General features: G+C 40.9%; 1 protein-coding gene across 3 annotated transcripts in view; it reads left to right on the top strand.

Moving 5' to 3' along the window:
* AK5 (adenylate kinase 5) overlaps positions 1-12,847 on the top strand; it is a 264,187-nt gene that overhangs the window by 135,571 nt on the left and 115,769 nt on the right. For all 3 annotated transcript variants that reach the window (XM_058716927.1, XM_058716926.1, XM_058716924.1), the window contains exon 8: positions 5,919-5,995. In XM_058716927.1, coding sequence (XP_058572910.1) covers positions 5,919-5,995 — 77 coding nt within the window. The remainder of the gene's footprint in view (positions 1-5,918; positions 5,996-12,847) is intronic.

The following is a 12,847-nucleotide window of genomic DNA, read 5'->3' as shown; positions in this document are numbered from 1 at the left end:
TATTTATTTTGAAAGAGAGAGACAGTGCGAGCAGGGGAAGGGCAGAGGGACAGGGAGAGAGAGAATCCCAGGTCTGTGCTAACAGCGCAGAACCAGACACGGGGCTCAATGTCACAAACCATGAGATCGTGACCTGAGCTGAGATCAAGAGTTGGACCCTTAACCAGCTGAACCACCCACGTGCCACTTAAGTAAAAATTCTATACATTTAAGATGTGCAACATGATGATTTGGCATGGATATGCACAGAGAAGTGACTACTACAGTTAAGCTAATTAATGTACCTTCTCTTCACATAGTTAACCATTTTCCTGTGTGTAATGGGAACACCCAAAATACATTCTCTTAGCAAATTTCCAGTACTTAATACAGTGTTATTAACTATAGTCATCATGCTATCAACATTACATCCCTAGGCTTATTCATCTTACATATCAGCAATTTTGTACCATTTGGCCAGAATCTCCCCATTTCCTCCACCTTCATGCCATGGTAACCGCTGCTCCACTCTCTGCTTCAATGTATTTGACTTTTTTAGATTCCACGTATAACTGAGATCATGCAGTTTTTCTCTTTTAAGGGAGCCAGGCAAAATTGTCCCTGTCCTCACAGCCCACGCCAATCATCATTCCTCAGGGACACCTTGGGAGTGCAGTCCCTGTTCTTTATCCCCACTCTAGTTGGCAGGGCTTTGTCATTCCTTGCCGGCCTCTTACCTCACCCCTGAATCCTGTTGCTGCCATGGGGATCCTGACAGAATGCAGCTCTGACCACCCTGGCTTCCTGACACAACAATACAAACAAAACAAAGCAAAACCTTCAATGACTTCCCTCCAGGCTGAGCACCAGTGTCCTTAGCATGACAGATATACCCATAGCTTTGCTGTAGTGGCCTTCCTCCTGCCTTAGCACTGCCTCCCCCATACCCCTCCAGCTTCCTCCAGTCCCTAGAATGTCTCAAACACCTTCCTGCCTCTGGCCATTTGCACTGGTTGCTTGGTATCCCTTCCCCCATGTGCATCCCCTCTCCTCTCTCACCCCCTAGCCCCTCCTTCACCCTACTTTGCATCACAGTTTAAATGTGATTTTCCTCCGGAGGTATTCTCAGCCCCCATCCCAGACCTGTTTAGACCCTGGCATAATCCCCTAAACTTTTCCTGCAGGCTGTTTATCACAATTATGATTATATAATCATGTATATGATTGTTTGCTACAATTTTGTTCCCCTGGGGCACCTGGGTGGCTCAGTCAGTTAAGCGTCTGACGTTGGTTCAGGTCATGATCTCACAGTTCGTGGGTTCAAGACTCTCATCAGGCTCTCTGCTGTCAGTGCAGAGCCCTCTTCAGATCCTCTGTCCCCCTCTCTCCCCTCCCCTGCTCGCTCTCTCTCTCTCTCTCTCTCTCTCAAAAATAAAAATAAAACAAAAAAATTCTATTTCCTTTATTAGAGTGCAAGACTGTGTGTGGATGGAGAGTATGTGTGTTTGTTTGATACCCAGTGTGCATCTCATAGGAGACGGCACAGAAGTGCTTTTTCAACTGGCTGATCACCTCGGCTGGGCTACTCGTCTAAGTGTGTGGACTCACAGCCATACCACGTTTTCTCTGACTCCAGAGCAGAGTGAGCATTTGCTTGCCTCCATGCCGTAGAATGCCGTTCCCCAGACCTGTGCACCCCATCTGCAGCCTCTCCTCGTCCCTAGAGTCCTCCATTCGTACTCTGGCAGAGCCATTCAGAGGCATCACCCAATCCCCGTGGACCTCAGATTCCTTATCTGTAACAAGGGGATAATAAGAGCGCTACCTCAGGATCCTTGTGAAGAGCAAATGGTTTACATGGATAACAGTGTGTGGCTGTCACATTGAAAAGGCTATATATGAGTTAGTGTCTTTGCTGAGGGGTTGAGGCATCACAGGAAGAGACCACATCTTATTCAACACATTTCCCTATTTTCCTAGGTCCACTTCTAATCTCTTTGCCCTCTCTCTTTTCCTTCCTCCCCGGCCTCTGTTCATGGAGTAACTGGAAAATCACCCCTGCGCTTCTCACCCAGAACAGTCCCAACACCATATCCCATGAGGAGCTCACTGTCTAGTCACAAATACCGTCAGGATATTTTTCCAAAGAAATGCAATGCTCTTCAAAGGAATGCTAACGGAAACTGTTACTAACACATTCCACGCCTGTTAGAATGAGAGCTGGGCTCTTGGTGCCTGACGCCTGAGGCATTTAGAAGGAATTGAATGTGTGTAGAGTGAATGGAGATCAAGATCTGCAAAAGCAAAATGTAAATGTCCTTTTACTCATTTTTCAGTCATTCAGCATGCATGTATCAAATGCGTAGAATTTCTAAATTCTGTTCTTAAATGTAGAGATGAAATACAACCCCACCTAAAGCTGCTTACGGTCTTGCAGGAGAGACAGGACAAGGGAGAAGACTGCTTTCCTCAGAGGGGGTGGGTGATGAGTTAGAGGAGCTCTATCTACAGATGCCCCTCACTGCACAAGAAGTGCTGCCTTGCAGGGACACCCCTTTATTTGGGATTCAGAGTGGGAGGGGGACCTTCCTAAAACTTCAGATTGAAGATCCTCTAGGAGCAGAGAAGTCTGTAACATTGCCCCAGAAAGCAATGTGGATAGCCTTCTGGTTCATCTTCAGCCAGTTTGTATCATCTTCCGTCTTAAATGTAGGGAGACAACCTGCAAATCATCTTTCTGAGGACCATTCTACATCTGAAACTGGTGACACTGAGAGTTCCCTGTGGGATTCTCTTTCAGCTCTGTATCTATAGAAAGAATATTTTTAAATCTGAAAGAAATTGAGAAATTCAAACTAAGGGGGAGTAAAAGCCATACTATCACTTTTTCAGAATGCACTGATTTTGCTGTCCTTTTTGAGTAACAAGATCATTGCAGGTGTTTTATGTGTTAAATTGTCCAATGAAAGAAGGCAAAAATGTGTAATATGTCTATATTTACCTCTCTCTTTTGTATGTCAAACCTTAGACTATTATTAAAGGTCCCATTTTGAACAAGCCAAGCAACCAATGCTAAAAAAAGGAAAAGAAAAGGAAAGAAAGAAAGGGGAAAAAAAGCTATTCAATCATTATATGAGTGGATAATGACATCCATTGTCTATCGCTTCCTATGATTTACTAGTACTGTTGCCAAGAGCAACATGTCAAGAAATTCCGTCTCTTAATGATACAATAAAATTTCTGTTAAAAGCAGTTTATTAGGAAAGCCGAGCTCTTCTTCTTTGTAAGCACAAATTTGTTTTTTTTTAAAGAGGTTTTTTTTTTTCTTTTTTTTCCCCTCGGACAAAGATGTCTTCATTCTACCATTGCCAAAGATAGTTTTCTAATAATCTTGTTCTGGTTACAAATATTCATGTGTAATACCTGTTAACCAGGTTGTCTAAGAGCCCTTCACTTTGTACCTTTTTAAAACAGCTGAAAGAAAGGCTTCTAATTGAACAAAATAAATAGGACACAGGAACTAACGTCTATATGTTTAATAAGCCTTTGTGTTCAGATCACATTGCTCATTCCACATGAATCACTCCAAATACAGCTGAGGTGAGGATATCATTTGAATCCAAGTACCTATCACCACTTCTCCATGTGGTGGGTAAGATCCATATTATGGAAATAACGAAAGCTAAATAAAATTGGCATTACCTTTAATGATGCTGTCAATAGCAACCACCCAGCAACGAGCATCGATCATCACAGGCTGGAGTGACACTCTTTGCTTCCACTTCTGGTTCTTCCATTTCTTCAGCCACCTGGTGACACCCCTCATCACTGTTCCTCATTTTCTCAGGATGTAAAAGAGGCAGCCAACTCCTCCACATCCTGTCCTGTAGGGTACTGTAATGAACGATCATATTTGTAAAACCAGTTGGATTGCTCCTGCTTAGCATTTGGAGTGGGAAGGATGTATTGGAAGAAATGGGAGCTACAACTTCTGCCTTTGATCTCCCTCACTTTCAGTAGGACCTAGCCCAAGTTATTTGCCTTCTGCAAAGCTCATTGTTTTCTTTTCTAAAATGAGATGGCAGTATTCTGTGAAATATGGGTTCTAAAACTTCCACGATCTTATATGGAAAAATACACATTTACTTCTGACGTCTTAACTGCCCCACAACACATAAGTGCAAACTGATCTCAAACTGGGCTTCAGAACAGTCAAATATTTTGGCCCTCAGATATACCTTATAACATTTCTTATTTGAAAAATGGTGAAAGCACAAAAATAGAAAAATTACATATAACACCACTACTTTTTAAAATGATATATAGGGCACCTGGATGGCTCAGTTGGTTGAGCATCTGGCTTAGGCTCAGGTCATGATCTTGCAGTTCGTGAGTTCAAGCCCCACATCGGGCTGTCTGCTGTCAGCGCAGAGCCGGCTTCAGATCCTCTGTCCTCCTCTCTGTGCCCCTTCCCCACTTGTGCGCTCTTTCTCACTCTCAAAAATAAGCCTTAAAAAAATAAATAAATAAAAGTATGTATAAAATTTAAGTTTTCATATGGCCCTTCTAGTCTCACTTTGTTAATAGCGTTAATAGTGGCATATAGTCTTCCTGACTCCTTTCGGGCAACTATCTTATTAACGATGACTTGGCAAGGGCTGCCCTCTTGATGTGATGGCATCACCCAGAGGTTGTGCCCTACAAACCTATGCAACCGAATGTGGAAACTCCACAATTAGTTACCTTTCCAGAATTCTTTGATGGGTCAAGCATCTCCATTCTGAAAAACTGTCATCCTTTAAAAAAATTGTAAAGATACAAACGCAATAAACAAGGGTGTTATTTGCTTAGTACTTAGACAATATGATAATGGGTCGGTCCTTAGTCAATCTGATAAATAGCAGATGTAATGATGAGAAGGAAAAGGAAGAGAAGAGATGAGAAAAGACTGTGTGAGGACATACATTGAATCACTCTTTGGAAAAAAGTATGAAAGCAGCATCTCTCGAATGGCCCATATCTGAGAAGCACATGAGATGCTTGATGTTTTTGTAAAAATCCGTCTTCATTAAAAATAACTCATTGTGTCTTCTGACCAAGAATTATTTGGCAAGGGCAAGTTTACCAGGATATGTGGAGTGGTTTACTTCTTCATAGGGATGTATAGCATTTAATGAACAGCACTGGATTCTGTCTTTGTGGCTAGTTAGGTGATATGTATTTCCCAGCAGAAAACAGTCACTAAACAAGGATGATAAATCAGTTTTGCTTCAGGAGCCCCATTATGAAAATTACCAGTTTAAGTCTGAGCCTTGAGGATTAATGCCCTTGGGGAGGGGCAGGGGAGAAGCTCTCTGTTAACACATTAAGTTAACAAGATTTTTCTCATCATTAAGGACTCAAGTGACCCAAAGGCTGGAGGAAAAACTTGTCAGGTTTTCATGGAATGAGCAAACTCAGCCCCACTTATTACTGGAACTCCCTTGCTATACCCACTCTGTACTTTGCTCATCATTCCTTCTATCTCATTTACTGCTACACAGCCATAAACCACTTCTCCTCCTGGACCATCTTTACTCACCTTCAAAGTAAAGGCTTATAGATTAATTCCTTGTGATTATTTTTTACCTCCATCATCACCTCCACTACTAGTCAGAATTGGCTCTTTATTTTGGTTTCTGAACCTTGCTGTTGACAAATCAGTCTCCTCCACAAGACTGTCTTATTCTCAAGAGTGGAAATAAGGATGTCTAGAGGATGTCTAGAGGATCTACATTTTTTATCTGGAGCCTAAACATGGTGCCCAGCAGAAGGGAAGTGTCTAAAAATGTCTATGACTTTAATGTACACATAAGAACAGAAACCTAGTGGGAGATAGTTTGCTTTACAAACATACACAGACAACCTCCATCAGGTAAACTTCTCTTTTCAAATCCTAGGTTCGAGTGACCTTGATCCTTCGATGATGTTGGACACAGGAGAGACCATTGATACAGGTTCTGATTATGAAGATCAGGTAATTAAAATCTAAAAATATCTCTTTATTTTAAATGGTTTTAAATTTAAATTTTAGCCTTTGTAAATGTTTTATGAAAATTAGAATTATAAATCATTTTTCAAGTGTTTACAGATAACTAATACCATATTTCATGATAAATCACACTAACCTATAGCTTTTGTCCACGAACTTTGGCCTTTCAGCCTTCCCTTCCCGACAGTTCCAAAACAGCAATTAATTAAGGAAAGGTTTGTGGTTAAAGTTACATGAGATGGAAATGAGGTTGTATGAGGTTCTCTTGTCCAAGAATTTGTCTGTGTCTCTATCCCTTTCCAGTAATGAACTAACAGTATTTACTGAGTATCAGCTACAGGTTCAGAGTTCTGCTTTTCTATTTCTAACCTTTGAAAAGGACTAATGACCAAGGACAACACAACCAAGAAGTCAATTATATTTTCTATTTTAATAAAACTAGAGAAATTTATCTGGGTCATTTTCCTCTCAGCAGAACTCTCCCCACTGCTGTATTTTAATAATCCAAAATAGTTGGGCAAATGCTCCGACTCTCTAATTAGGCTTTTTGTTTAAAAAAAAGGATAATGTCTGAAAATTCCTTCTACGGCTCATCAGTGTTGCTCTGTGATGGCTGAAAGCCAAGTGAATGTGTTCCCAAGGGTTTTTTTCTCCCATCTTCAACTAATATATGTCACAGATAAAGCATATCTAACCAGTGTCCAAATGTAATGGCTGGCTACACATTTCATATTCATATTCAGAAGCTATTTTCATGAGCATTGGGTTTCTTCTTTTATATCACAAAGCAAGGAGAAAATATTGAAAGTGATATAATAAGTACTATGTATTTATACTATTTTTTAACATTTATTGACATTTAATATATATTAAAACATCTCTAGGATATAGGGATTATTATCTTCATTTTATAGATAAAGAAAATTAAGACTCAAAGAGCAAGTTGCCCACCATTACAAAAATAGTTTCACAGTGGGGAAGTGAACTTAGGGCACATTTCCTCACATCTGTATCAGACTGCCTCCTAACTCAGCCTCCAAATACAGGCCATTCAGCGGTACATTTTAGGAGCCTTTTCAGTTGCCAGCCCCTAAGACTCTATCAGAGGCAGATTCTAAACACCACTATTGAAGATGAGCTCATGATCCAAAATTACAGGCTGGATGAAGAAATGAACCATTACAAGATATCCAGCTGATTTAAAAATAGAAGGTTTCACACCCCTCAAGAACTAGAGAGAACAGGAAAGTCTGAAAGAATTTTTAATATAGGAATACTTAAAATATTCAAGAAGATAAAAGGAAGAAAACCTGAAACGAGTACAAGAGAGAATGGGAAGGAAGAGGCAGGAAGGAAAAGGAAAGAAATAGAAATTCTAAGTACAAAAAATATTGTCATTGAAATAAAAACCTAGTTAACAGGTTGAATAGCAGACAAAACATAGCTGAAAAGAGACCTAAGGACAGAGCTGAGGAAATTGCCTTAGAATAAAACAGAAAGCTAAATAGTTGTCAAATGTAAGAAAGAACTTAGGAGACACTGAGGATAGAATGGTAGGGCCAACATATTCAAAAAAGAGTTCCAGGAAAAAATGGGAGAGGATGGAACAGGGGCTCCCTTTTAGTTACCATTTTATTTTATTATTTAAACAGATAATAGTTGAGAATTTTACAGAGATGCGAAATGACACAAATCCCAAGATTGAAGGAACACATCCAGTTCTGAGCAAGATAAAAAAAAAAAAAGATACAAAAAAAACACCTCTTCACCTCATCATTTAGTCACTCAACAAATACTAATTGAACGCCTAATATATGCCAGGTATTGTTTAGATAACTGAAATATGTAATTGTATAAAATAGGCAAGAAGCTTATATTCTAGTACAGAAGACGGATGCTAAACGTCAACATGATAAGTTAGTAAATTCTCCAGATGTCGGAAGTGGTAAATTCTATGAGAAAAGAAGTAGAACAAGGTGAGAGGGTCAGGAATGCTGGGGTTGGGAACAGATTATAGTTTTAAGTAGGATGGCCTCATTAAAGAGGTGTGATCTGACAGAAACCTGGCATATAATGTAAAACATCAGAACACAGAAGACAAAAATAGAATATTAAAAGCAAAAAGGCATTACCTATCAAGGAACAGAAATTTTGGTGGTAGCAGATTAAATAAAGCAAGAGCTTGCATTTTTTGAGCATCTGTTATAAGCCAGACACTGTGTTTTATGATTTACATGCATTGTTGTCAATCCTTAAATAACTCAAGAAGGTAGCTCCTTTTATCCCCAATTTACAACAGAGGACATTGAACCTCATAGAAGTTAAGACACTTCCCAAGACTGCACAGCTAGCAAGCTGCAGAGCTGGGAAACAAACTTTGATTAGCCAGAATCTAGTTTTTACTTTTACCATTCCAAATAAAGCCATTGTCAAGGTCATTGGTGATCTTTGTCAATTCCAGTTAACACTTTTTAGTTAATTTTCTTGACCTTTGCTGCGTGTTATTCACCAAACTTTTACTATAAAGGGTAGTAAATACCTTAGGCTTTGTGAGCCATATGGTCTCTGTTGCAATTATTCAAAGTCCACATTGTTGTGAAAAGCAGTCATAACAACACGTAAACAAATGAGTTTGGCTGTGTTCCAGTAAAGCTTTATTTACTGATACTGAAATTTGAATTCCATGTACTCCTCCTGTGATTTATTTCAACTATTTAAAAATGTAAAACCCAAAACTGAGAGCCTATACACAAACAAGCAGCACAGTGGATTTGACCTGCAGGCTATAGTTTGCTGACCCCAGGGGTAAATCATCTTCACATTCTTGACATTCTCCTCTCTCCCTTAGATTCTAACACTTCTAAATTATTTATACTGTTCTAAGTGCTTCACATTTATTACCTCATTTTATCCTCAGACAATAACGAGTTAGATATTATTGTTATATTTTATTTATATATATTTTATTTAAAACATATTTTTTGTTACTTATTATTATTATTATTATTATTATAGTGTTATTCCAATAAGGAAACTGAGGCACAGAGAAATTAAACAGTTTATTCAAGGTCACATAGTTGGCAAGAGGTAAAGACAGAATTCAAACATAGCCATCTGACTCCAGAGCCAGGATCAGGAAAGATAGGCTGGGCTCTGCTATGGTAACAAATAAAACTCAAAATCTGAGTACTTTCCAGGGTTCTTGTACATACAGCCTCCAAAGGGATCATGGATGGGAAGGCAAAGAGCCTGAGGAAGATGGACCAGCTCTTAATTGCACATTACCTTCTCCCACGTTCTTCAGGTGTTCCCCAGTCACTGGCCCTCCCTACATCCAGGGAGGCTGGGAAATGGAGCTTTCTTGTGCCTCCAGGAAAGGAGGGATGAGTTTGGTGGACACTGAGTCAGCCTTGGCCACAGATCTCTTGCCCTACTCTGTGTTCACTCTCTCGGTGCTCCTCCTACATATTGGTCCACTCGTTCTGGGTTTTCTTGCTGACCTGCTCTCTGTTGGTCCTTTACTTAAATGTGGGTGTTCCCCAGCATCCATGGCCCTTTGGATCCTCACTGAACATGTTCTCCTTTATAAAGCTCAGCCATAGCCATGATTTCCACTTCACCCAGAGTTCCCAGGTGAGCTCCTGTTGCATATGTCTGCCTGCTACACAGTGCTGGTTGGATCTCCCATGTGCATCTCAAACTCAACACATCCAAAACCAAACTCCCCATCTTCCCCCACAAAATCTGCTCGCCCTTCTGTTTTCCCTATTTCTGTTAATGATACCTCCATCCTGCCAGCTGCCCAAGCCAGAAACAGGATGTCTTCGTAGCCTCCTTCCTTTTTCTCCCCCTCTACATCAGTTTGTTCAAGAAGCCAGTCAGTTCTCCTGTGCAGAAATCTCTCCTTCCCTCTCCAGTCCCACTGCCGCTGCCCTGGTTTGCACCCTTGGCCTTCCTCCATGGGATCACAGAGACAGTCTCCAACCAGTCTCCCTGCCCCAGCCTCCTGTGGCACACAACATAATCATCTTGCTGAAAAGCAAAGCCAGTCACGGCATTCTGCTTCTTAAAAACCTTTTTGCCTTCTCATTGATGTCAGAATGAAATTGGAAACTCTTATCATAATACATGGGAACCTTCAAATCAAAATCTGAACCCCTGCATTCCTCCCAAAATCATCCCTTGCCAGTCACCAAAACACACTGAATGCTCCAGCTACACCAAGCCATTTTCCATTCCTCCAAGTGGCTTGTGATTTGCACAGTCCTTTTCCTCTCTATAGAAGCTTCTACCACCCATCATGCCAATTCCAGATAACCCAGTCATGCACCATCAGGACCAAGTTTCTTCTCAAAGAAGCCCTTAGCTCATTACATGTTCAGTTCACCTTCTTGGGGAGCCCATGAGACCCTGTGTTGTAATATTCTGTGGCATGACAGGGAGTGCGTTCTGCTCTGGGTGTCCTCAATGCCTGCCACCAGCCTGGCATGTAGTATGTCCCCAATAAAAGTCCATTTTTTTAAAGCCCATAAAATGACTTCTAGTTCTTCTTTATATGTGATTTTTGATAACTTGCTAACTCTTGCTAACTTTTTTTGTATCAATTTTTAATTTACATTCTAGTTAGTTAACATATAGCGTAATATTGGTTTCAGACATAGAATTTAGTGATTTATCATTTACATATAACACTCAGTGCTCATCACAAGTGCCCTCCTTAATGCTCATCACCCATTTAGCCCCTCCCCCATCCACCTCCCCTCCATCAACCCACAGTTTGTTCTCTATAGTGAAAAGTCTCTTATGGTTTGTTTCCCTCTTTTATTTTCCCTCATCCTCTATGTTCATCTGTTTTCTTTCTTAGATTCCACATATGAGTGAAATCATAGGATATTTGTCTTTCTCTGACTTATTTTGCTTAGCATAATACACTCTAGCTCCATCCATGTTGTTGCAAATGGCAAGATTTCATTTGTGGCTAAGTAATATTCCATTGTGTATGTTTGTGTGTGTGTGTGTGTGTGTGTGTGTGTGTGTGTGTGTGTGTGTATAACATCTCCTTTATCCATTAATCAGTCGATGAACATTTGGGTTCTTTCCATAATTTGGCTATTGTTGATAGCACTGCTATAAACATTGGGGTGCATGTGCCCCTTTGAATCAGTTATGTTTGTATCCTTTGGGTAAATACCTACTCGTGCAACTGTTGGGTCACAGGGTAGTTTTATTTTTAACTTTTTGAGGAACCTTTATACTGTTTTCCAGAGTGGCTGCACCAGTTTGCATTCCCACCAACAGTGAAAGAGGGTTCCCCTTTCCCTACATCTTCACCAACACCTGTTGTTTCCTGTGTTGTTAATTTTAGCCATTCTGATAGGTGCGAGGTGGTATCTCATGGTTTTGATTTATATTTCCCTGGTGATGAGTGATACTGAGCATCTTTTCATGTGTCTGTTAGCTATCTGAATGCCTTCTTTGGAAAAATGTCTATTTATGTCTTCTGACCATTTCTTTCTTTTTTTTTTAAGGTTTATTTATTTATTTTTAGCCTCAGTGGCTCAGTCGGTTGGGCATCTAGATGACTTTGGCTCAGGTCACGATCTTGTGGTTCCTGGGTTTAAGCCCTGCATTGGGTGCTGTGCTGACAGCTGGGAGCCTGGAGCCTGCTTCAGATTCTGTGTCTCCTTCTCTCTCTGCCCCTCCCCTGCTCATGCCCTGTCTCTCTGACTCTCTCTCAAAAATAAAAACACATTTTAAAAATTTTATTTATTTTGAGACAGAGAGAGAACACAAGTGAGGGAGGGGCAGAGAGAGAGGGTGAGAGAGAGAATCCCAAGCAGGCTCCACACAGGCAGAGCCCAGTGCAGGGCTCGAACTCACAAACTATAAGATCGTGACCATAGTCAGACATTTAACTGACTGAGCCACCCAGGCTCTCCTTCTGCCATTTCTTAATGGATTACTATTTGTGTGTGTATGGATGCTTGATAACTCTTTTGAGCCTGGGTTTCCTTCTCCAGAAAATGATGATAACCCCACTTGGAAGTACTGTTGGGAGATGTAGACAGTACAGGGGACCTTGTACAGAACAAATACTGCATAAATGTAAGCCCTTCCCCAGCCCAACTCAGACTGAACTTTTTAGGAATCACTGCCTTTCTGTAGCTGACAGAGGCCCCCATTTCCTCAGCTAAGGGAATGCTAATTGAGCACTTCTGGTTTTCAGTCTGGCATGTAGGAACTTTATCATAACCAGTGTTTCTTAACAACAAGTAATAAGCTGAACAAACTGAAAATTCAACAGTTCTTCTTAAATCTCTCAGAGAAGTAGGTCACAAGACAAACCACTGCACCCAAAATTGGAGAGACAGGCAGAGTCAAAGAATCACAGCTTACCAGAATAGAAACCCACAAGCCAGAACCTCACCAGGAGCCAGTGCCTGTTTAGGTAGGAAACCCTACACTGTACTTGGCAAATTGCAGGAGGCTCAGTGTGGGCAAGTGTGAGAGTTCAAAACTCCAGGGGGGGGGGGGGGCAGGCATAGAGGTCCCCACGCTTCTGTGACTTTTACTTCCACAAGCTCTACCAGGCCCTCACAATGAATATCAGAGAAAAATCCTTTAGTGCTTCTGGCAAGGGGAAGGGGCACGGAACCGTTTTTGAAATACACTGGAGCCCTCTGTTTTTAACAAGGCCTGCTCCCAGGAGAAACTATTTTGCCAGAACCTAACCTGCTGTGATTTTATCAGAGCCTACTCTACCTGGGAGAACAAAAATACCCAACTCCAGCCCCCTCTAGCTATCCTGTTCCACCTGAGGGGGGAAGATCCTGAGAT

Source organism: Neofelis nebulosa, chromosome 2 (assembly GCF_028018385.1).
Source record: "Neofelis nebulosa isolate mNeoNeb1 chromosome 2, mNeoNeb1.pri, whole genome shotgun sequence".
Lineage (NCBI taxonomy): Eukaryota > Metazoa > Chordata > Mammalia > Carnivora > Felidae > Neofelis > Neofelis nebulosa.
The sequence above is the reverse complement of the archived record's forward strand: the minus strand, read 5'-3'. Positions and strand labels throughout refer to the sequence as shown.